The sequence below is a fragment of the Mesoplodon mirus genome, assembly GCF_964341445.2.
Source record: "Mesoplodon mirus genome assembly, chromosome: 7".
Taxonomy (NCBI): Eukaryota; Metazoa; Chordata; class Mammalia; order Artiodactyla; family Ziphiidae; genus Mesoplodon; species Mesoplodon mirus.
In genome coordinates, this window is record NC_138983.1 from 93,877,378 (window position 1) to 93,903,709 (window position 26,332).

A 26,332-nucleotide genomic window follows, 5' to 3' on the forward strand; every position below is an offset into this window, starting at 1 on the left:
ACCGCCAGGGAATTCCAAGACCATTTTAAATAGGGTGATATTTGAGTAAAAATCTAAAGGAGCTGAAGGAGATCCCTGGGGGAATTGCCCTGTAGGGAGAAGAAACATTAACTGCAAAGGCCCTGAGGCAGAAATGTGCCTGGAGAGTTGAGCCTGACCCTCTCTGTTCCTCTGAAGTTACCACTCAGGGCCCCGGCCTCTGTGGTCACTCCTCATACATTCCTAAGGTCTTTCTGGTCGAAGGGAACTAACCCAGGCAGAACCTTCCAGGCTGACTGAGGGCCTGGAAAATATTTCTAGGCACAAGTGCTGGGAGGGCTCTGCGATTCAACTGCAGGTTTGAATAAGTCCTGAGGTTTTGCCAAGCTTTTAACAAATGCACAAGGAATTTGCAAGAATGCAACAAATTCATTCCTGGACCATGCTCCAGAGCTGCTTAATCAGAATCTCTGAGGTCTGTGCCAGGGAATGTGCATTTCCAAGAGCCTCTAGGCATGTGGGAGCATCTTTACCATATATTCCATCCCATATCGATTTCCATGATTTTTCTCTCTTATATCTTCTTCTAATTGACTAGAGTGGAGTCTGCCATCTTTCATCTTTCTCAGATGAATATTTTGAGTTTGTCTTGGGGCACCTTGTCCGTCATTTCCTGCCAGGGAAATGAGGCATTCTGTAGGTAGTCAGCAGGGCTGTTCTGCTCCCAGACAGAAGGGGCTGATTTGAAAAAGGTGTCATGGGGTGAGGGGAGATAGTTGGCATTTGCATGTCTTCTCCACACGCTCCATCCCCCCAGCCCCGTGCCCATGGGGAGTGCGGGGGGGTTTCTTAAGGATCTGATCCAGGTCAACACTGGGGCCACCGTCTGACCTTGTAGGGACTCAGGTGATGTTTGTAGAAGTAAAGAACACATGAATGAATAAACGCGAGTTTTGACAGGGAAGGACAGGAACAGTAAGGCTGTGGGCTTGTAAATACCCTTTTCCTAGCACGTGGGAGAATCTTCCATTCTTTCAGAAGTGTTCCTTCCACCCCACCCATCTCCCATCTCCACCCCCACCCCCAGAAGTGATGGTCCCCCCCAGCTTACTCTATTTTCTCCTCCACAACAGAGCGAAATAGAGTTTCGGGTGGGACGGGGGGGTACTAACCTCCAAGCTTCTCGTGGCTCAGCTCCATTACCCTCCCACGCCTGACCACCCCCTCCTCAACGCACCGAACCTAGAGCTAAGGTCAGTAGGAAGGATTCTTGAGTCTGCTCCTTCCCCGCTGTAAGACTTGGAGCTACTTCTGTGAACACTGAGCCTGTTTCTCCATCCTCTAGCGGGCAGGTCGGGGAGGGCTCGCAGCGCTGCAGCGGGCTGTAATTGGCCGGGTGCTCCCAGCGCACCTCCCCCTCATCCTCGGGCGCCGCGCACGCCACGCCCCTTCCCAGCTCGGCCGTCAGAATGGCGTTGCCGTGGCGACGTTTGTAAAAAGGCCGGGCGGGCGCGCGGGCTGCGGGCCTTCGCCCGGAGACTCCGCGGGAGGGCGGCAGAGCGGAGGTCAGGGCTCTCGGCGGAGGACGAGGCGTGGGCTTCTTCCTCTGGCCAGGTGAGAGCGGCGCGCGAGGAGCCGGCGGGCGGAAACCTGGGCCGGAGGAGGCCAGCCCTGCGAGGTCAAGGGCGTTGGGGTAGGCAGGGGACCCGGCGCCAGCCGAGTCCGAACTCTCTGATTCAGGCTCGGATCGCCAGGAGCACCCCAGAAAAAGTTCCCCAACACCAGCCGTTCCTTCCTAAGTGCAGCCCCTACCTCGCCCCCCAAGGGAGGCGGCACGGAGCTTTAAGCCTCTCCTGGGCACCAGCTCTTGGATGTCCTGTGGGTATAGCTGGGATTAAGAGAGGAACCCCTGTTTCCCATGATTTATGGAGAACACCCACCCAATGGTCAGACACACACACACACACACACCCGCCCCTTACCTGAACTCCCCTTCTTTAAGGAACTTTGAGGCCACTGTAAACCTCAAAAGAAAGTTTGCTCCTATAGCCCAATTCTGAGCCATCCAAAGTGGTCGGGGGAACGCAGATGACTGAAGCCCTTTTGCTCTTTCCTGTGGATGGTGCTCCATGGCACTGAGTAAGAACGAATTCACAGAGCTCCACACATTCAAATTACTTTGACAGTGTTTTCATGCAAGGAAGTGATGCACAGGGCAAAATTAAGGTGGAGAAATATTGTCCAATCCAAAAGCTAAAGAGATAGAATTTAGGTTTTCCAAGGAGTCATCTAAGCTAGATACTGACAGGAAAAATGAAAGGTAGTTACTATCAAAGCTTCCTAGCCAGCTGGCTGTACTGACTTGCTTTGAGGTGTCCTTTGTATTTTCATTCACTCAGCAAGTGTTTCCCAAGCACCTACTATGTGTCAGGTTCTGCCCCCCGCCGCCCCCTGCCCTGGAGAAGGGGTAATGCACAGAACTGGCAGGAACTGCAAAGGGTCTGACATTTGACCCTGTTTGAAAGTTAGTAAGTTAGCCTGCCCAGCTTATAGTTCCTGGCAGAAGACAAGAGACTCCTGGGCCAGAAACAAAGAACTTGATGACTCACAGCACAGCTGACATAACAGGCAGCAGAGCTGCATATGCACATTGGTTCCTGTTGCCCTGAAAGTCCCTCGGGGTGGTGCAGAGCAGCCAGTGTGGATGCTGTGCGCACAGTGGGTCTGTGTCCCAGGTAAGGAACTCCAAACTCAGGAAACTGCAATCTTTGAAAGGGGCTGCAAGCAAACTTGCCCAACTTTTGCCCCAGAAGGAGCCGTTATCTTTATTAGAAACATTACCTCTATCCTCCCAGGCTGTTTGCCATACAAGCATCCTCGGAAAGTGAGTGCAGGACAAAATCTTTCAATGCCTTTGCTCTGAAGATGGGTACAAACACAACATACCCATGAAGAATTGCTTCTGAACAAAATGAACACAGTCCTGGTTTTCCAGGAACATATATGTTAGTGAAAGAGAAACCAACAGCAAGCATAACTAAAGAAAGGAACAAGAACATGTCAGAGAATGATAAGTACAAGGAAGGAAACACAGCAGGGGAAAACTAGCAGGGGAATAACATGACTGAGGGTGCCTTTAGCCAGAGTGGTCAGTCAGGTGGTTGCCCCGAGGGGGGACGTCTGAGCAGAGAGAAGACCCCAGCCTTGGGGACGTCTGGGGTGAGAGCTAAAAAACAAATATGCACATGATCCAAGTTTAAGTTTTCGATTAGTGGCGTTTCCTGTGGTTTTCCTGCAGAAGAGACATTTCTTGGAAGTTTCCATTTTAGCTTAATTAGACTTGAATGTGTTGCGTGCTAACATGGTCCTCTGCAATTGAAGATTAATAACTGAAGGCAGCAGAGCATGGTTCTTTGGGAAGAGGAAATGTCTTTTCCCCTGTATACATGACAGCGAACTTAATCAAATGTATTTCTCATTATCTGAAAGCATCAATATTTGTGGGACATCCACAGGCCTCAAAGTTTACAAATATAAACTATCCTGCTTATTTTTATTTCTCTTACCCCCAGGTAGGGTCTCGTCTTCCTTTCAGAGGATAGAATGCTGGTTTCAAGGACTTTCTTTTACTACATGTCCCAAGTGTCAGCAGACAGTGCAATTCCCCCACCCCTACTCTGCCCCACCAGCAGCAATGGAGGTTTGTACACTGGTTACATGCAAAGGCTCAGAGTTGTCACACACTTACTATTGTGTGACCTTAACTTCTCTGAGTCTCAGTTTCCTCATTTGTAAAGCGGGACAATACTGACACCTGCCTCGCAGGGTGGTTCTGAGGATGAAAAGAGGCCATGTGTGTAAAAGGATAGCCCAGTGCCTGGCACTTAGTAGGGATTCAGTGATGGAATGATGATGGAGATGTTGATGGAAAGCAGAGCCAGACCAGAGACCCTCTACGGTCACACCTAGATGATTTTTGTTTTTATCCACAGTCTAACAACTTCACACTTCAGTGACCTTTCAGTTGAAAAGAGACTTTGGGGACTTTCTTGGTGGCTCAGCGGTTAAGAATCCGCCTGCCAATGCAGGGGACACGGGTTCGAGCCCTGGTCCAGGAAGATCCCACGTGCCTCGGAGCAACTAAGCCAGTGCACCACAACTACTGAGCCTGCACTCTAGAGCCCGCGAGCCACAACTAGGCCCCGTGTGCCGCAACTACTGAGCCCACGTGCTGCAAGTACTGAAGCCTGCACACCTAGAGCCCATGCTCCACAACAGGAGAAGCCACCGCAGTGAGAAGCCTGCGCACCGTGAGGAAGAGTAGCCTCCGCTCGCCGCAACTAGAGAAAGCCCGCATGCAGCAACGAAGACCCAACAGAGCCAAAAAAAAAAAAAAGGAAAAAAGAAAAGAGGCTATCTTTGACATGGCACTGAGATGGATCAGAATTCAAATATCATGAATTATCATCAACATCTTGGAACCAGCTGAAGTCACTGAAATTTTTATGTTTTAAAACACATGTATATATGGGCTTCCCTGGTGGCACAGTGGTTGAGAGTCTGCCTGCCGATGCAGGGGACACGGGTTCATGCCCCGGTCTTGGAGGATCCCACATGCTGCGGAGCGGCTGGGCCCGTGAGCCATGGCCTCTGAGCCTGTGCGTCCGGAGCCTGTGCTCCGCAACGGGAGAGGCCACAACAGTGAGAGGCCCGCGTAACGCAAAAAAAAAAAAAAAAAATTAAAATAAATAAATAAATAAATAAATAAATAATAAAAAACATGTATAGGGCTTCCCTGGTGGCGCAGTGGTTGAGAATCTGCCTGCTAATACAGGGCACATGGGTTCGAGCCCAGGTCTGGGAAGATCCCACGTGCCACGGAGCAACTAGGCCCGCGAGCCACAACTACTCAGCCTGCGCATCTGGAGCCTGTGCTCCACAACAAGAGAGGCCGCGATAGTGAGAGGCCCGCGCACCGCGATGAAGAGTGGCCCCCGCTTGCCACACCTAGGGAAAGCCCTCGCGCAGAAACGAAGACCCAACACAGCCAAAAATTAATAAATAAATTTTAAAACCATGTATAGGATTTACTTTGAAATGCATTAAAATATAAAATGTATAGATGGGTAGATATGTGATAAAGCAAATAGAGCAAAATGTTGATTGTAGAATCTGGGTGGTGGTTCTATAGAAGTTCACCATCCACTTCTTTCAACTTTTCTGTGTGTTTGACATTTTCCTAATAAAATGCCAGGAAAAGATACGTACAGAGTCTTGACCGTACAGCCAAGCTATAATCTTGATATTTTGTCTTTGGAAATCATTTCTTTTCAACCTAAATATATGAAGGAATGCGGTGACTTAAAAAGAAAGTATCTTCTAATGCCCATTTCCTTGATGACTGACTCTTCCACACTTTAAGAAGCTCTGTAGAAGTTGGGGTTTCTTGAGTCAAAGTTCAGAAGCCCAAGATTAATAACAGTCACAATCACAGTAGGACAAATGGGTGTTTAGTGTAGCAGTCACCATTCTAGATGCTTCACATTTAATCCTCACAAAACTCTTTGGGATACAGAGTATTATTAGCCCCATTTTACAGATGAGGAAACAGAGGCATAGAGAGAGAATAAGTAAATCACCCAGAGTCACAGAGCTAGTAAGTGGTGGGTTAGTAACACTGAGTACTTGATTCTGTCAGATAACTAACCCCAAACTAAGCTTAATGGGAGGTGGAGAGTGGTTATCAGTGGAATTCAGATTTGTTTTTTTTGTTTTGTTTTGTTTTTTGCTATTGCTTGTTTGTGCTCTGAATTACATAAAGGATGTCCTCTTGTGATCAGAAGCAAGCTCATCTATGCCGGATATCACTGTTAAAAGGACAGTCTTAAAAATGTGTGGAATTATCATTGTGATCATTGTTAAATCCAGCTATCCACTCCTACCTCTGCTGACTTCTCCTGTGGACATTATGGTGTATTCCATTCATTCTAAATATGACATTGAATAATTAGAGGACTGTATTTTTCTAACAAAATTGTTTTCTGAAAACCTTTTATAGGGAAAGCAGAGAATATGAAAGCCTATCTAAAGAGTGCAGAAGGCTATTTTGTCCTGAATAAAAGCACTACGATTGGAAGGCATGAAAATTCAGACCTTGTTTTAGAGGTAAGACCTCTTCCTAGCCAGTCCCCGACCCTCCCTACCCCTCACACCACCAAAAGTCTTTACTGTTCTGTGGACTCCAGTCTCTTGTAAAGCACAGCCTCTGGCTAACAGTCCCAGCCTTCCTCGGTGTGCCACCAATAACCAATCCCGGCATGTGCTGGGTCTCCCTGGCACATGTGGTAAGAATGAGCACAGTGCAAAGTGCGATGGGCCCTGTGTCCTTTGCTGACTGTGTGTGCAGTGTCCCACCCTGATGGCGCGGTTTGGAAGGTGGGCGTAGAGCTGATGCTTGACCTTCACCTGCTCCGCGTCTGGCAGCCACGGCCACCTGAAGGGCCCAGCTTGAGCAATGGCCTCTCGCCCTTTCCAGAGCTTCTGGAGACTACGGGCCCCTCAGAGGCCTCCCCCGCCCCCGTACCTCCAAGTAGTAAATCAGGGTAAGCCCTGGGCGTGGCCTCAGCGCTCTCTCACTTCATTTCATTCCATTCTCTGAATTAGCTGTGGCTTGGTCCACAGTCCCAGCTCATTGACAGCCAAGGAAGTTGGAAGAAATTGTAAGTAAGGAATTATAAAAACAGTGGCTTTGAGCCTTTTAACATTTTGAAAGGGATTAAAATATTGAAGCAGAAAGAGAAATGCAATGGAATCCCTTTAGGACTGTGAAAGGCAGACCACTGTCAGACTTCACTCAACAGAGTTTTTTAAACTTTATTTTGAAATAATTATAGATGCACAAATGGTAGAGAGAATGGCACGAAGCATGTGTGGAGTCCTGTGCCATTTTACCACGTGTGGATTTGGGTGTGGCCCTCAGGATATAGGAGTATTCCATCATCAGAGATGTCCCTTGTGATGCTCCTTTTATAGTCACAATTCCTCCTCCCACCATCGTCCCCACGCTCCGAAAAGCACTAATCTGTTCTCCGTCTCTATAATTTTCATCATTTATCTATGACCTTTGCGATTGTTTTTTTTTTTTTTTTTTAGTCATTGTAATGCCCTTGACATCCATTTAGGTTATTAGCTTGTTCTTTTATTGCTGAGTAATAGTCCACGGTATGGACGTATCACCTATGTTTAACCATTCACTTTTTGAAGGACATTTTGTTTCCATTTGGGGCTATTACAAATAAATGTACTATAAACATTTGTATACAGGTTTTTGTGTGAACATAAGTTTTTATTTCTCTGTGATAAATGCTCAGGAGTATGATTGCATGGATTAACATATGTGTTTATATAGATTCGGTTTGTAAAGAAACTGCCAGGCTTATCCAGCATGGCTGTACCATTTTTCATTTCCACCAGCAATGTATGAGACACATCCTCACCAGCAATTAGCATAAACACTGTTTTTCATTTTAGCTGTTTTAGTTACTGGTATCTCATCATAGTCTTAACTTGCATTTCCCAAATCGATAGTGATGTTAAATGTCTTTTCATGTACGTGTTTGCCTTCTGCATATCCTCTTCAGTGAAATATCTCTTCATATCTTTTAAGTGTCTCTAATCGAATTGTTAATTTTTTTACCATTGAGTTTTGAGAATTCTTTATGTATTTTAGATATGAGTCCCTTGTCAGATAGATGGTTTGCAAATATTTTCTCCCATCCGTAGCTTGTCTTTTCATTCTCTTAGCAGAGTATTTCACAGAGCAAAAGCTTTAACTTTTGATGAAGTCCAGGTAGTTATTTTTTCTTTTATAGATCATGCTTTTAGTGTCATGTCTAAGAACATGCCACAAGGTCCCTGGCCCTGAGGATTTTCTCTTATGTTTTCTTCTAAGTGTTTTATAGTTTTATGTTTAAATCTATGAACCATTTTGGGTTCACTGTCGTTTATGATGTGAGATTTAGGTCAAAGTTCATTTTTCTTCCATGTGGATATTTAGTTGTTCCAGAACCATTTGTTGAAAAGACTATCCTTTCTCCATTGAATTGCTTTTGCAAGTTTGTCAAAAATAATCTGGCCATACTTTCTATGGGGGCTACTTCTTAGTTCCCTATTATGTTTCATGGATCTATTTGTCATAATGGATCTACCATTATGAGATAGCCTTGATTACTGTCGCTATGTAAGTCTTAAATCAGGTAGAGTGATTCCTCCCACTTTTCTTTAAAAAAAATTTTTAACCTATTCTAGTTCCTTTGCCTTTCCATTTACATTTTAGTGTAAGCCTGTCTGTATATACAAAATATCATGCTGTAATTTTGATTGGAATTGTGTTTAATCGTATATAACAATGTGAGAATAATTGATATACACCTACATTGTCTTCCAATTCATGATCATGGTATATTTCTCCATTTATTCAGTGTCTCTCATGAGTGTTTTGTAGTTTTCAGCATACCAGTCCTGAACATGTTTTGTTAGATTTACACTTAAGTATATCTCTCTTTTTTTTTTTTTGAGTGATTGTAAATGGTATTATATTTTTAATTTTGGTGTCCACATGTTCATTGACAGTATATAGATATACAGTTGATTTTTGTATGCTTCTTGGTATCTTGGAACCTTAACTGCACTTTCTTATATAAGGGCTTTTGTAGATTTCTTGGGATTTTATACATAAACAATCATGTCATCTGCAAATAAGAACAATTTTATTTCTCCTTTCAGAAAAGGAGATGTGAATGCCTTGAATCTTCTTTTCCTTGCTTTATTTCCCTGGTTAAGACTTCCAGGACTCTGCTGAACAAGAGCAGTGTATAAATCCTTATATTCACTTGTTCCTGACCTTAGGGGAAAAAAGTCAGTCTTTAACCGTTAAGTACGAGGTTAGCTGTAGGGTATTTATACATGTTCTTACCAAGTGAGAAATTTCCCCCTTTATTCCTAGTTTTCTGAGAATGTTTATTGTAAACGCAACAGGTTTAAAGATAACTCCATGAACCTCCCCGTGAGATTCTCCTCCATGATATGGTCTCCCTTCAAGGACACAGAACATCTGTTCAGTGTGCAAAGTGGGAGGAAAAAGAAGAAGAAGAAGAACTGTAGTTTCTTCTTTATCCTAACAAGGCATAGATTTGGGGTAGTTTTATTTCCTGTCTGGCTAAAGTAGAGACAGAGATCTCTGTTTTGAACCGGCCGATGATATTAGAAAACTGTAGTAATTTTTAAAAGCACAGGCTTTGGAGATAGACAGACCTGGGTTTGAATCTCATTAGGCTACTTTGTGGCTGAGTGACTTCAACCAAATTACTTAATCACTCTGAGCTCCTTTTCCCTGTCTGTAAACCTCTTACCTCACAGGGTTATTCTGAGGATTAAGTGAGAAATGCATATAAAGAGCCTGGCATGTGGTGCTCAGTGAATGACACAATGATCATTATTATGGTCTCCTAAAACAGAGACTGAGAAGAATCCTCAGAGGTGCACAGGGTTGAGATGAGGATCCACTGACATTAATAAGCCATTTGGAAAAGGGAACTAATGAGGACAGTTATTAACTAGACAGAAATTGAGTTGCATTCATTGTATATAAATAATTCACTGCTTACTGCTCCTCGGACTTAGCTTAAGAAATACGTCACTAGGCTTCCCTGGTGGCGAAGTGGTTGAGAGTCCGCCTGCCGATGCAAGGGACGTGGGTTCGTGCCCGGTCCGGGAATATCCCACATGCCGCGGAGCGGCTGGGCCCATGAGCCATGGCCGCTGAGCCAGCGTGTCCGGAGCCTGAGCTCTGCAACGGGAGAGGCCACAACAGTGAGAGGCCCGCGTACCGAAAAAAAAAAAAAAAAAAAAAAAAAATTCAGGGATTTATATTACTAAAAAGTCATCATTGCATTTACCCAGAGGTTACATCTAGCAAATAAAAAAGATTGTTTTATTTGCTTGGATAAATCCTAAAGAATAGGCAGTCATGCTTCTAAAGATTTCTACTCATCAGCAAGGCTGACATGTTGTTTTGACTATTGGTATCGTAGTATTTTGACATCATTTACTCTTTCCGATAATGGAAGATAGTTATATGCTTCTTGTTTTTAAAAATTGGGAGAAAGGAAAATATAAGGAAGAAAATAAAAGTCACTTGTAATCATTTGGCTCAGGGAAAAATCAATATTGATATTTGCAGGGTTTTACCCTCCAGACTTTTTTCTATATCCTGTAAGGAGTTTGGTTCCCTAAGGCAATAGGAAGCCTGTTTATAGCCAGGCTAGTGAGAACTGTTTCTAGTCAACAGTGATAACTGTTGCTATCACTCATTCATTGCACAGTATTTACCCAGAGCCTCAGCACCGAGCCTAGTCTAGGGGTACAGTGATGTCAGAACTGGACATGGTCCCTGCCATCAGGAAGCTGCCAGGAGAGAGAGAAATAAGTCAAATGATCCCACAAAGGTGTGACTAATTCCATTCCAACATTGGGGCTGGAAAGGAAAGGAATATGGAAGACAAGGAGGACTTAACTAGACAAAAGGAGAAGGGAATGGCATGTGCAAGGGCCCTGGGGTGGAAGAGCATATTGTGAACCCAAGGGACTGAGAGAAAACCAGGGCGTCCAGAAGTCACAGTGGGAAGGAGGAGGGCTAAGGGACAAGTCGGCCTCCTTCATGTCACCATAAGGGTTTTGATCTTTATCTGAAAAGCAGTGGGAAGAAGGCTTGAAGGATTGTAAACAAGGGGGAGACCTGCCAGTGAACATCCCGGCTGCTGTGTGCAGGCGAGCCATCAGGAGCTCTATTCACAATCTCCCCTCTCCCATTTTACATGGCTCAAAAGCCTCAGCCTTGCTCATTTCACAGCTAAACCTTGCAAGTTATAATTTATATGATTTGATGTGCCTTGTAAACTGTAATCTTTAGAGTTGGATGTGGCTGTTATTTAAACTGTGCTGAGAAAGGGACTCAGTTCTTCCAGAATGAAGAAACACCAAAGCCAGTGGTTGTTGGATTTTCCACATGTTTAAGAGTGGTTGTTCAACATGAACTCCTAGTCATTCTGACCCAGTGGGTTTGGGGTAAGGCCCAGGAATCTTCACATTTATATGCTCCCCAGGTTCAGGTGGGGGGAATGGAGTCCCCTGGAGTTGGCTCCAGGACCACACTTTGAGAACCCCACCATCAGTGCTCCCTCCCTCTCCGTTCTTGATCAGCAGAACTCCTGCTTGTGTGTGTGTGTGTGTGTGTGTGTGTGTGTGTGTATTCTTTCAATAAACTTTGTTTTGAGGAAAAGAGAAGCGAAGGGTAAACAATGAAGGGCTGACTGACCCTACCCCTCCCCAGGGACTCCCTCAGTCCCACCCTGGGGAAGTCCCAGGATCCCTAGAAGACTGAGCTCTAGGACAGCCCAAGTCAGCGCAGGGCTGCAGCTACGAGGGTGGAGATGGAAGAGAAAAAGAAAGAACAGACATGACAGGGGGATGAAATGCTGGTGTCCACCCCTCACCCTCGGTGATCAGTGTCCTGCCAGCCATCTCCTTTCTCATGGGTGGAGCCATCTCTCCAGCCTGTGTCAGCCCTTCTAGCGTGGGATCTGAGGGTCGTGAAGCCAGACTGATCTCATACACACACCCCAGATCCCATCCAGCCAGATGACTCTCGTCCCTTTTCCTGGCCCCTGCCAGTTCTGGGCTCCCTCTCAGAAAAGAACCAGAGCCTACACCATAATCTTGTTTATTATTATTAAACAAGGCTGCTGGGATTCTCCTATTATTTGCATCATTTCATGGACGTGCAGGTATGTCTGCTCTGTCAAAGGACACATACAGCTGTAACTCTGATGGGCATGGCCAAATTGCCCACCAGAGGTTTCCGGATGTGGTGTCCTGCCAGCAGTGGACGCCCGTCTCCCACTCCCTCCCCAGCCTAGGGTGCTGACCCCCCATTGGATCTTCACTGATCTACGGGGTGAAGTATGGTACCTGTGTCATTTCAACTCACATTTCTCTTATTCTAAGCGAACACCTGCATTTTGAGACAGAAGGTGACAGGTGGACTCTCTGTGGGGAAATCCACGGAATGAAACAGGCCTGGGAGGGTGCACTTGCTGGCTCCCCATCTGCATCGCGCTTGTCCTCCTGCCTGGGTCGTGCTCCCATCCTCCCCCCTCACCCCCACCTCACCCCTGGCTTCTCCCCAAGTGCTCCTTGCTCTGGGGGTTCACCTGTCTGGTCTCACCAGTCCTCAGGGACTGTTTTGTCCCCTGTTTGGGAACTGGCGGCTGATTTCATTGCTCAGTACCCAGCACAGCAATTGATGGGACTAGTTTCTCACCAGCAGATGGAGGGCTTCCAAGAGGAAAAAGTTCAGAGGAAAGGGCTAGATCGTGATCTCATTTTTCTCATTTTTTTTATTGTGGTAAGATATGCATAACATAAAATTTACCATCTTAACCACTTTTATTAAGTGTGCAGTTCAGTGGCATTAAATATATTCACACTGTTGTGCAGCCATCACCCCCATCCATCTCCAGAACTCTTTGAATCTTGCAGAACTGAAACTGCACCCATGAAACAACAACTCCCCTTGTCCCCCCATCCCAGCCCCCAGCAACCACCGTTCTGCTTTCTGTCTCTATGACCTTGGCTACTCTGGGTATCTCATATAAGTAGAATCATAACAGTATTTATCTTTTCATGACTGGCTTCTTTCACTGAGTATAATATCCTTTCACTGAGTATAATGTCCATGTTCATCCATGCTGTAGCATGTGTCCGAATTTCCTTCCTTTTTTAAGGCTGAATAATATTCCATTGTGTGGATTCACCACATTTTGTTTATTCATTCATCTACTGATGGACACTTGGGTTGTTTCCACCTTTTGGCTGTTGCAAACAATGCTATGAACATGGGTGTATAAATATCTCTTCAAGGCCCTGCTTTCAGTTCTTTGGGATATATACCCAAAAGTAGACTTGCTGGATCATATGATAATTTTATGTTTAATTGTTTGAGGAACTGCCATGCTGTTTTCCATAGTGGCTGCATCAAGTTACATTCTCACAACAGGGCACAAGGGTTCCACTTTCCCTGAGTCCTAACCAACACTTGTTATTTCCCTTTTTTTTTATATACTAGCCATTCTGATGGATGTGAGATGAAAGAAAGATCATAATCTTTTGAATAGCATACATAATACAAACAGCTACAGCATACATTTATGGACTACTTACTGTATCTCACATGGCTTTATACATCATCTATGTATGTTCTGTATATATATTTATAGAATTATATCCACAAAACAAATCCTGTGCGGGTGAGAACTACTATTATCATTATTATCCTCATTTGATGACATGGACATGGGACTCAGAAAGGTTAAGGAACTGGCCCAAATCACACAGCTAGACGGGGGAGGTGGGGCTGAGTTTCAGACTGAGCTGACTCAAGCTTCTAAAAACAGAAGCTTCACTTTTTGAGTGTAAATTTAGCTTTGGGAACATCTAATATCTAAATTGGAAATTCTCAGTTAACTGAGATAACAAGATAATTGAGTAAGCTAGGGAAATTCCACCCTGTGGAATGGAGAATGGGGGTTGTCAGTGAAATGTGAGATGAATGTTCTTGTGATCCTCATTCATGCAACAGACTGAGGTGTTGCCATCTAGGGGGGGATTTGGGTAAAGAGGAAACGTTGACCTGGTGCTTTCCCAGGAAGAGGAGCATTGGGGCTGTTAAGTGGGGGCCCAGCAAGAAACACCACTTATCTCTCCAATCCAGCCAGAGTAAGTTCTCTGCTTATAAGGACTGGTGGAGTTCAATTAGTCCCACCTGGATGACCCAGGATAGTCTCCCACTTTTTAAAAAATTTTTAAAAAGTTTTTGGCTGGGTTTGGTCTTCGTTGCTGAGCACAGGCTTTCTCTAGTTGCAGCGAGCGAGGGTTACTCTTTGTTGCGGTGCACGGGCTTCTCATTGCAGTGGCTTCTCTTGTTGTGGAGCACAGGCTCTAGGCACGCGGATTCAGTAGTTGTGGCACGTGGGCTCAGTAGTTGTGGCTCGTGGGCTCTGGAGCGCAGGCTCGGTAGTTGTGGCACACGGGCTTCGTTGCTCCATGGCATGTGGGATCTTCCTGGACCAGGGCTCGAACCCGTGTCTCTTGCATTGGCAGGCGGATTCTTAACCACTGCAACACCAGGGAAGTCCTTAGTCTCCCTCTTTTAAGAGCACTGATTAGTAACCTTGACATCGTCACAGACCCTTTGGCCACGTCATGGAGCATATTCCCAGGTTCTGGGGATCAGGGCATGGGCATCTTTGGGAGACAATTCTGCCCACCACATTAATACTACCACCTGACTGGACCGTTGCTTTGGGACTGGTCTGAGAGCTTTCTGGAAGAATCAGTAGGATCAATGCCACAGGCCACGGAGAAAGATGGCTGGATGAGCTGGCAGGTGATAATACCGTTACCAAGAGGGGAGGAAGCAGGACTGGTTGAGTGAGCACCTCAACATCCCGGAAGCAGCCAGGCAGTTTGGGGTCTGGAGATGAACCAGGGGTTGGAAATACACACCTGCGAATCGAGGGGGTGGCACAGTGGCCCCAGCCCATGGACAGAGTGCGGAGGAAACGGACATCTGAGGGGAGAGGAGCCCGGCGTGGAGACCTGGAAGCAGTCAGAGAGGTGAGGGAGCCAGAGAGCTGCTGCCAGGCTGAGGGTATTCATCACAGAGACAGCTTGCTTTGTGCCAGGTACTGTTCTTTTCACTCTCGAGTGTATTAACTCATTTCATCCTTAGGAGGTTAATGTTGTTTGCCCCACTTTACAGATGAGGGCGTTGAGGCACAGATAGGCTGAGTATCCTGCCTGAGGTCACAGAGGGAGGCTGGGGCACTGGGCACCACGCTCGGGCAGTCTGATTTCAGGACCAGCCTCTCCTGAGGCCTTGCCGGTCCACAGGGCTCTCCCGGGGAGACCGGGGAGGAAGGATCCAGCTGACGGGGAAGCAGAGAAGCTTCTTCTTTCCTTCCAATCCCAGACCCGTCGTCTCACCAGCGCCTGGCCGTTTCCTCATATCCTTATTCTTTTGAAAACCCCATTTTTTTTTTTTTTACTATTTCTGCACTACATCCCTTTCTGGAGGCAGTGGGGGGATGGGGCTGGGGGATGGGATAGCCTAGAACCAAAAGGTTAAAAGAAATAGATAAAACACACACACACACACACACAAACACACACACACAAGTTAATTTCAAAAATGTTATCCCACTCCTTTGAACATGTCACCAAGCAGTACCTTTTGTCAATCCTACGAAGCCCAGCTTATCAAACTCATTTTTGCTGCTCAGGGAGCAACCAAAGAGAAGCAAAGAACCGTGCCCCAGGCTGCACAGCTGGAAGATAGCAGAGGTGGGACTTGAACTCAAGGCTTTCTAACTCCAGAACCCATCCTCTTGCTCATAATAGAGAACATTTCCCATTTGCCCTATGTTCTCTTGTAAGTGCTTTAGTATGTATTATATCATTTATACGTCAGCAGTAGCTTATAAGACTGTCCTTTTGTTACCTTACAGATGAGGAAGCTGAAGTATCACTTGCCCAAGGTCACCCTGCTAGGAAGTAGGAGAGCTGGACTCGAGCCCAGTCTAATAACCACCACGTTGCCCTGCTCCCCCAACCCCTGAACCACCAGGCCACGTGCCTCTCTCTGACAACTGTGTCACATGTCACAGGGAGGCCGAGAGCCCGAGGAGGCCCCCGAGGGCAATGGCAGTGGGTTGAGGACCCAGTGGGAGAGGACCCTCTTGAAGCCATTTGACAATAAAGGAAAGGAAGGGGGAAGGGGTGGTGTTTCCAGGCCGAGGGGGTGGTGAGCACGTTCACAGGTTAGACGGAAGTTATACTGTCAAGGTGAGGATGCAGAAGAGGAGATGGTTGAGGAGAGGGACCAGACCAGGGTGGGATGAAGGCAGGACCACCCGGAGGCCCTTGGCAGCTAGGAGAAGTCTTGAAGGTCCCATCTAGGAGCTTCTCCATGCCTGGGAAGTCCAGGTCCTGGCAGGGAGCTAAAGGCACATTCACAGGGGTGTGGAGTGATGGAGAGGAGTTTCCTGAAGGGACTCCATAGGGAGTGGGCAGGGCTCAGAGAAACCACAAAGGATAGTGCAGGGCCCAGAGCTAGTATGAGTGAGGACTGTTCCCACCCCCAGAGCTGAGGGGTGAGGGGCAGGGGCATTTCCTGGGTCCCGGAGACCCCGGGGGCTGGGTAGAGTCCCTCTGAGGGAAGCTGTGTGGCCCCACAGAAAGGAAGCCAGGGGAGTAAGTACCCCAACCTCTCTCCTCCCTGCTCTGATCTCTAACCCCCCATTGGCCAAACCCAACAAGAAACCAGAGACAAGGAGCCCATCAGCCCATGGATGTAGCCGCACAGGTGGGCCTGCTGGGCAGAGGGCACCGTGTAAAGGGATGGAGGAGGGTCGGGAGAAGCAGACGGAGAATGCTGGCAGGTGCAGGAGGTGAAGACCTAGGAGGCTGTTGTCAAAGTAGAATGAAAAGCCTGAGAGCAGGGACCTGCTGGCTGGGGGGCCCAAAGGGCACTGGGCCAGCCTCAGGACAGAAGTGTGAGGGTGGCAGGAGGGTTTGGGGGCCGGGATGGACTTGAAGGAGCTGGTGAGCTTGAGCAGGGCCCAGGCTGGGTGAGCGTAGGGCATTACCCATAGGGAGCAAACAGGGAGCAAAGGCTACGTGACTCAAGGAGAGGACGAGACAGAGGATAAGGAAGGCCGGGAGTGGGAGGTTATGGTCTGAGATGGGGCTTCCCAGTGCCAGGTGATGCAAGGTTGAAACCTAGCTCCAAAGGACGGTTCCAGGTACACGTCGAACCTCAGCGACAATGTCAGTGAACCTCAGGGCAATGTCATAACTAAGTCAGCTTCCCGAGGAGGCTTCCTTAAAGCACAGGGGTCGTCAGAGCAGATGGTCATTGTTAATAGAAGTTTAAACGTCTCAATATTTTATGGACTCACTATATACTTTTTAAAGACATTTTCAATGCAGGAGCCTTAAAAAATGCACTTGTTTTCTATATTAGGTCCTGCCTGTCTCCTCTCTCATTATTAAATCACTCTCTACTCTGAAAATCACAGGGTACAAATCAAAGGTACAAGTTTTGGAATTAGACTTGGGTTCAAACCCTGACATTGCCCTGGGCCAGCATCCTGATGTTGAGTGAGTCCCTTCATCTTAGCCATTTTTTAAATCGTGGTAAAATACCTATAAAGTTTACCGTCTTAACCACTTTTAAGTGTACAGATCAGTAGTTGTAAGTTATTCACATTGTTGTGCAACCAGCCTCAGAATTTTTCATCTTGCAAAACTGAAACTGTACCCATTAAACAACAATTCCCCGTTTCCCCTTCCCCAGCTCCTGGCAACCCCCGTTCTATTTTGTTTCTATGAGCTTGACTACTTTATGTACCTCACACAGTGGAATCATACAAAATTTGCTTTTTTGTGACACTTACTTCACATAATGTCCTCACGGTTCATCCATGTTGTAGCATGTGTCAGAATTTCCTTCCTCCTACACTGAATAATATTCCACTGTATGGATGGACCACATTTTGCTTATCCAATCATCGGTCAGTGGGCACTTGGGTGGCTTCCACCTTTTGGCAATTGTGAATAATGCTACTATAAACATGAGTGTACAAATAACTCTTTAAGTTCCTGCTTTCAATTCTTTGGGGTATATACCCAGAAGTGGACTTGCTGGATCATATGATAATTTTATTCTAAATTGTTTGAGAAGCCGCTCTACTGTTTTCCATATCAGCTGCACCATTTTACATTCTCAGCGGTGCATAAGTGTTCCCCTACTCTACATCCTTGCCAACACTTGTTATTTTCTGTTGCTGTTTGTTTGTTTTTGATAGTAGCCATCCTAATGGGTATGAGGTGGTATCTCACTGTGGTTTTGATTTGAATTTCCCTAATGACTAGTAATGTTGAGCATCTTTTTATATGCTTGTTGGACATTTATATATCTTCTTTGGAGAAATGTCTATTCCAGTTCTTTGCCCATATTTGATCAGGTTATTTGGGGGTTCTTTTTTGTTGTTGTTGTTGAGTTATAGTTCTCTATATATTCTTCATATTAACCCTTTTTCAGATTTGTGATTTGCAACTATTTTCTCCCATTCTCTAGATGGCCTTTCACCCTGTTTATTGTGTCCTTTGATTCACAGAAGTTTTAATTTTTGATATAGTTGAATTTATCTATTTTTACTTTTGCTGCCTATGCTTTTGGTATCATATCCAAAAATGCATTGCCAAATCCAATGTCATAAAGCTTTCCTCCTGTGTTTTCCTCTAAAAGTTTTATAGTTTTAGACTATGTTTAAGTCTTTGATCCACTTTGAGTTAATTTTTATACATGGTGTAAGGTAAGAGTTCAACTTAATTCTTTTGCAGTCTTTCCCAGCATCATTTGTTGAAAATACTGCTCTTTCCCCATTGAATAATCTTGGCACCCTTGTCAAAAATCATTGGACCATATATGCAAAGTTTTATTTCTGTGCTCTCTATTCTATTCTATTGGCCTATGTGCCTGAGCTTATGTCAGTATCACACTGTTTTGATTGCTGTACCTTTGTATGCAGTAAGTTTTGAAATCAGGAAGTGTGAGACCTCCAGCTTTGCTTTTCTTTCTCAAGATTATTTTGGCTATTTGGGGCCCACTGAGATTCCATATGAATTTTAGGATGGATTTTTCTATTTCTGCCAAAACTGCTGTTGGGATTTTGAATCTGTAGATCCTGCTGTGTAGTAATGACATCTTCACAATATTAAGTCTTCCAACCCACGAATACAGGGTGTCTTTCCATTTATTTGTGTCTTTAATTTCTTTCAGCAGCACTTTGTAGTTTTCAGTGTACACATCTTTTACCACCTTGGTTAAATTTATCCCAAAATATGTTATTCTTTTTGATGCTATCATAAATGAAATTATTTTCTTAACTTCCTTTTCAGATTGTTCATTGTGAGCATATAGAAACACAACTGATGTTTGTGTGTTGATTTTGTGTCCTACGATTTTGCTAGTGAATGTTATTTTTTAGTTCTAAGAGGGTTGTGGTTTTTCATGGACTCTTTAGGATTTTGTACATGTAAGATCATGTTGCCTGTGAACAGAGATAATTTTACTTCTTCCTTTCGAATTTGGATGCCTTTATTTCTTTTTCTTGCCTAATTGCTCTGGCTAGGACTTCCAGTACTTTGTTGAATAGAAGTGGCAAGAGCAGGTATCCTTATCTTATTCTTGAAATTAGAGGAAAAGCTTTCAGTCTTTCACCTTTGAGTATGATGCTAACTGTGGGCCTTTCATATTTGACCTTTATTATGTTGAGGTAATTTCCCTCTATTCCCTGTTTGTTGAGTGCTTTTATCATGAAAGAGTGTTGCATTTTGTCAAATGCTTTTTGTACATCAATCGAGATGACCATTTTTTTCCTTCTTTCTGTTAATGTGATGTATTACGTGGATTAATTTTCATATGTTGAACCATCAAGTCTGCATTCCAAGAATAAATCCCACTTGGTCATAGTGTATGATCCTTTTAATGTGCTGTTGAATTCGGTTTCCTCCTATTTTGTTGAGGATTGTGGTATCAGTGTTCATAAGAGATATTGGTCTGTAGTTTTCTTGTAGTGTCTTTGTCTGGGTTTGGTATCAAGGTAATGCTGTCCTCTCACTTCACCTTTTGAGTCTCAGCTTCTTCATCTCTAAGATGGAGATAATAATAGCGTCCCTGTTTAGGGCTGTCATGCAGATTAAATGATAAAAATGCACACAAAATGCTTCAGCAGGGCCCAGTTCACAGGAAGCCCTCAAAATATGTTAGAGGATGATAAGGATAATAATAAAAATAATAATAAATAAATAACAGTTCATCTCATAGTTGGACAGCTCAGTAGGCTGGGGCTTAGAGAGTCAGTCTGTATTAGCAGCAGGGCGTCTGTCCAGTAGCAGCATTTAGCAATTTTCCAAGTAAAGGGAGCGAGTGATATTATAGGGCCAAACTAGGAAGCTGTCTCCTGGCCTAACATGTGGTAGAGGCTCACCCAAATTTGTGGAGTCATTTAAAACTTCCTGCTTGCTTTGATTTCTTAATAATGGCTTGACAGTTTTTGAGGAACTGAAAGCAGTGAAGCCTGGCAAGAGACAAACAAAATGTAACACACAGAATTTCTCTCATTCATGGGTTATCAAAGGTTCAAAGGACACAAAGATCAATGGCAATGGTGATGAAGATGATGTGGGTGACATTTTCCAAAGAACTAATGTGTTTTCATTTTTTTAAATACTTTATTTTTTTGAACAGTTTTAGGTTTACAGGAATTTTAGCAGAGAATACAGAGAGTTCCCATATATCCACCCCTCCAATACACACAGTTTCCCCTATTATTAACATCATGCATTAGTGCGGTACATTTGTTACAACTGATGAACCAATATTGATATGCTATTATTAACTAAGTCCATAGTTTACATTAGGGTTCACTCTTTGCGTTGTACGTTCTTTCCTTTTGACAAATGTATAGTGACAAGTATCCACCATTACAGTATCATAAAAAATATTTTCACTGCCCTGAAATCCCCTGTGCCCCTCCTCTTCCTTCTGAGCCCCAGAGCCCCTGTGCCCCTGGCAAGCACTGATCTTTTACTCTCCTTATAGTTTTACTTTTTCCAGAATTTCATACAGTTGGAATCATACGGTATGTAACCTTTTCAGACTAGGTTCTTTCACTAAGCAATATGCATTTAAGATTCCTCCATGTCTTTTTTGTTATTTGATAACTCATTTATTTTTATCACTAGTATTTCATTGTATGGATGTACCACAATTTGTCTATCCATTTACCTTTTAAAGGACATCTTGGTTGCTTCCAGTTTTTGGCAGTTATGAAGAAAGATGCTGTAAGCATGTATCCAAACTAAATGAGTCTTCATGGATATAGAGAACAGACTGTGGTTGCCAAGGGGGAGGGGGTTGAGGGAGAGATGGAGTGGGGGGTTGAGGTTAGCAGATGTGAGCTGTTACATCCAGGATGGAGAAACAACAAGGTCCTACTGTAGAGCACAGGGAACTATATTCAATATCCTGTGATAAACCATAATGGAAAAGAATATTTTAAAAAGAATGTATATATATGTATAACTGAATCACTTTGCTGTACAGCAGAAATTAATACAACATTGTAAATCGACTACATTTCAATAAAATAAATAAATAAACAATATAAATGAGTCTTAAATGTCAACAATAAGAAACCAAACAACCCAACTTAAAAATGGGCAAAAGAGCTCAACAGACACCTCACCAAAGAAAATCTACAGATGTCAAATCAGCATATGAAAAGATGTTAAACATCATACATCATTAAGGAATTTCAAATAAACATGAAATATCTCTTCATTTATTTAGACTACTTTGATTTCTTTCATCAACATTTTGTAGTTTTCTTCATATACCTCTTCATATAGCTAAGTATTTTGTTAGATTTATTCCTAAGCACTTCATTTTTTTTTTTTTTGGTGCAAATGTAAATGGTGTTGTGTTTTTAATTTCATATTCCACTTGTTCATTGTTGGTATATAGGAAAGCAATTGACTTTTGTATATTAATCATGTATTCTGCAACCTGGGTACAATTGCTCATTAGTTCCAGGAGGGCTTTCTGTCGGTTCTTTGGGATTTTCTGCATAGACAATCATGCCATCTGCAAAATGGGCAAAAGATCTGAACAAACACCTCACCAAAGAAGATTTCTTTTTCCTTCCCAATCTATCTTTTATTCTCTTTTCTTGCCTTGTTGCATTAGCTAGGACATACAGTACAATGTTGAAAATGAGTGGTGAAAGGGGACATCTTCACCTTATTCCTGATCTTAATTGGAAAGTTTCTAGTTTCTCACCATTAAATATGACGTTAGCTTTAGGGTTTTTATAGATGTACTTTATCAGGTTGAGGAAGTTCCCCTCCATCCCTAATTTGCCCAGAGTTGTTGTGGTGGTTCGGTGGTTTGTTAGTTTATCATGGATGGTGTTTAATTTTGTCAAATGCTCTTTTTGCATCTACTGTTATGATAATGCGATTTCTCTTCTCTACGCTGTTGATGTGATGGATTACATTAATTGATTTCCAAATGTTGAACCAGCCTTGCATACCTGGAATAAATCCCACTTGACTGTGGTGTAGAAGTCTTTTTATACATCACTGGATTCAATTTGCTAATATTTTGTTGAGGATTTTGCATCTATGTTCATGGGAGGTATTGGTCTGCAATTTTCCTGTTTTGCAATATCTTTATCTGGTTTTGCTATTAGAATAAGCTTGGCCTCACAGAATGAGCTGGGAAGTGTTCTCTCTTCTTCTATTTTCTGGAAGAGATTATTTAGAACTGATATCATTCTTTCCTTAATGTTTGATAGAATTGACCAGTGAACCCATCCAGGCCTGGTGCTTTCCATTTTGGAAGGTTATTCATTATTGATTCAAATTCTTTACTAGATATGAGTCTATTCAGAGTATTTATTTCTCCTTGTGTGAGTTTCAGTAGATTGTGTCTTTCAAGGAAATGGTCCACTTCATTAAGTTATAAAATCTGTGGGCATAGAATTATTCATAATATTCCTTTATTATCCCTTCAGTGTCCATGAGATCAGTAGTGATGCCATCGCTTTCATTTCTGATTTGAGTAATTTGTATCTTCTCTCTTTTTTTCTTGGTTATCCTGCTAGAGGTTTGTCAATTTTATTGATCTTTACAAAAAAAAAAAAAAAGCTCTTTATTTTGCTGACTTTTCTCTCTTGTTTTCCTGCTTTTTATTTCATTCATTGCTTCTTTTCTTGTGCTTGTGGTAGGCTTATATTGCTCTTCTTTCTCTAGTTTCATAAGGTGGAAGCTTAGATCTTTTCAAATGTATGCCTTCAATGCCATAAACTTCCCTCCAAGCACTGCTTTCACTGCATCTTGCAAATTTTCATAGGTTGTATTTTCATTTTCATTTAGCTCAAAATAAATTTTTATTTCCCATGAGACTCCCTCCTTGACCCATCTGTTATTTAGAGGTGTGTTGTTTAATCTCCAAATATTTGGGGATTTTCCAGCTGTCTTTCTGGTATTGGTTTCTAGCCTAATTCCACTGTGTTCTGAAAACGTACTTTGCATAATTTCTATTCTTTTACATTTGTTGAGGTATATTTTGTGGCCTGGAATGTGGTCTGCTTCATGAATGTTCCATGGGAGCTTGAGAAAGATGTGTGTTTTGTTGCTGTGGGATGAAGCTGTGTGGTTGCCAGTTAGATCCAGATGATGATAGTGCTATTCAGTTCAACTTCATTCTTCCTAATTTTCTGCCTGGTGGGTCTGCCCGTCACTGACCCAGGGCTGTTGAGGTCTCCAGCTACCATGATGGATTCATCTGCTTCTCCTTGCAGTCCTATCAGTTTTTGCCTTCCATACTTTGATGCTCTATTGTTGGGTACATACAATGAAGGACTGTTATGTCTGCTTGGAGAATCGACCCCTTCATCACTATGTATCGCCTCTCTTTATCCCTGATAACTTTCCTTCCTCTGAAGTTGGCTCTGCCTGAAATTAATAGAGCTACTCCTGCTTTCTTCTTGTGTTTCAGTATTTTAAGTGCCAAAGTGTTTGGTAGGAATTTGAAAAGTGGGTAAAGGCACAGTCATTTGAATCAGGCAAACCTGGGAACAAGCCAAGCGAGTCAAAGTGGCTGACTGTGGGCACACGTAATCGTTCTATGCCTCAGTTTCCTCATCTAAGAAATGAGTAACTATCGGACCTACTGTACAGCACAGGGAACTATATTCAATATCTTGCAGTAACCTGTGATAGAAAAGAATCTGAAAAAGAATAGATATTATATATATGTATAACTGAATCACTTTGCTGTACACCTGAAACTAACACAACATTGTAAATCAACTAGACTTCAATAAAAAATTAAATTTTTTTTAAATGAGGAACTATCCCTTTGAATTATTGTGAAGATGAAACGGGATAATGCAGTAAAGCACTTAGCAAATTTCCTGGCATTTGTGTAATTACACATAATGTGTCATTAATATATTCTACTAATATATGCAGTTATATTATTATCTATTCATATACTATAAGCTATTATTAATATAAGCTATTGGTTATAATTATATTGTGGGACATCAGTATAGATTTCTAAGTCCAAGTACTCTCTATGAAAGTTGGATGAGGCACTCTGAGAAGAGTGACTTAGAAAATATTTGCAAAGTCTCAGGCTGGAGTGGATGGCTCATAGGCAGTGTCCTGAGAAGACAGAGGACTTCGCACGTGCCCTGCAGCCCATAGTCTAGGGCGCCGGGGCCAGGGGGGGATGTGATATTTCCTCCTTGGTGCCGAGTTTTACTCATTCTTCTTATTAAAGTGGTTACACAGGAGGTTTCTGACGCCACTGACAAATCACTGTCTGGGGTCTCTCTCTTTTGAGGGAAATGTGGTCACACCAGGGCCCCTATTGAAAAATAGATCATCTTTGGTTAGATAAATTCTGATTAGCTTTTAAGAAGCAACAGTAATAATTAAACACATGGGAAAAACCTTCATTGTACACCAAGGCTTTTAAAAGGTAGTTATAAAACTATGTTTTGTGGTGTGAGCTCAATTGTGTTTAAACTTTTTAAAAAGATTGTAAGCATAGAGAAAAGACTGGAAGGATGTGAACCACCGTGTTCTCGGTGCCTGCCTCTGGGGGACGGGAGTCTAAGTGATTTTAATGTCTTCTTTGTGTTTTTCTCTAGTTCTCATTTTCTGCATTATTACAAAAAACATGTTATTTTAAAAATGAATAGAACAAACAACAATTATGACAAAACCTCCCCTTAACTTTAACACTTGCAGTAAATGGACAGTTGTCACTTGCCAACTGACCTTTCTGGTTTGTGTTGGGCCATTTCTGCTGTCTTGCCACTCGGGACAACCAAAAGGATACTGGCATGGGATCAGAGAACTATCAAGTGGCCAATTCCTGGCCAATTCCCCCCGAGTTACCTCTTGCCTCTGTGTTGCCTGACGCCCTACCCCAAAACTGGGCATCTATTCTGGGTCTGCTGTCAGGGTCTGGTGACCCTCCACTCACTAGCTGTGTGGCCTTAGGCAAGTCACTTAACCTCTCTGACCCTCAGCATCCTCCTCTTAAAATGAGGATTGCAGTGACTGTCCAGCCAGATGAAGTGGTTAGCACATTGGGGCCCCCAGTGTCAGTGGCACTAGTTATTCCTTGTTATTCCTGTTATTCCTGGCTCTGACTGTCCCCCTTCTGCATTTCAGTCTGCAGACGTCGACAACCATCACGCACTCATTGAATATAATGAGGCCGAAAGCAGCTTTGTTCTCCACGACTTCAATTCCTGCAACGGCACGTTCGTCAATGAGTGCCACATTCAGAACGTGGCTGTGAAGCTCCTACCCGGAGACATCCTGAGGTTTGGGTCCAGAGGGCTGACCTACGAACTGGTCATCGAAAACCCAGCCTCGGTGAGTCCAGGCCCTGCGGGGGCGGGGGGGGAGGGCGGGGTGCAGAGGTGCCGTGTTGTGTCACCTTCCGTGCAGCCTAGGGCTCGGGTACGGCCACAGGTGGAGTTCGTCTGGAGCGCGTCACTCTTCCTTTCGCGAGTCTGCGAAGTTCAGCCCCATCGCGTGGGTGCCCGGGGAGAGCGAGTCCTCGCGCCCTCTTCTGGGCATTTCGTGGAATTACATGCAAGGGTTGCCTAGCGACCAGCCCAGAGCGAGAGCGTTTTCCTGAAAAGTGAAGCTTGGCGAGGGGAGGTGGAAAGCAGGTGTGTGCTTTTGAAGATGCAGAGATGGATGCTTCCTTTTTAGGTAGATCAGTGCTCTGCAACTTCCTAGCTTTGCGACCTCGGCCAGGCTTCTCTGCGTGCCTGGGTCTTGGTCTTCTCAGCGGTACAGGGCGTTGAGAGAGTATCTATGTATAAAAAGTCAAAGTCTCTGGCCGGAGTAGACACTCAAGGCCTGCCAGCTGTTATCACACCGTATCAGAAATGTTCCCGGGATCAGGACCTAAGGTATGGCCCCAGGTTAAGCGGAACGTAAGCCAAAATTCGCCCAGCAAAGCTCAGTCACCAGAAGTATCTGGTTCAGTAGGGAGGCAGGATGGGGGCTGGTTAGCAACACAGTCCTGGGTCAGAACCCCAGCTCTGCCACTGGCCTACTCGGTGCGCTCTTG

General features: G+C 44.0%; 2 protein-coding genes across 2 annotated transcripts in view; both read left to right on the forward strand.

Moving 5' to 3' along the window:
* Positions 1 to 26,332, forward strand: part of LOC309807669 (interferon regulatory factor 6-like) — a 1,069,421-nt gene that overhangs the window by 739,232 nt on the left and 303,857 nt on the right. The window lies entirely within an intron of this gene.
* The window catches only part of LOC309808884 (forkhead-associated domain-containing protein 1-like), a gene marked incomplete at both ends in the record, with an annotated part of 100,362 nt that continues 80,081 nt past the window's right edge, over positions 6,052 to 26,332 (forward strand). The window contains 2 exons of the mRNA XM_082629457.1: positions 6,052 to 6,144; positions 25,417 to 25,623. Of these exons, the coding sequence (XP_082485583.1) occupies positions 6,052 to 6,144; positions 25,417 to 25,623 (300 nt within the window). The remainder of the gene's footprint in view (positions 6,145 to 25,416; positions 25,624 to 26,332) is intronic.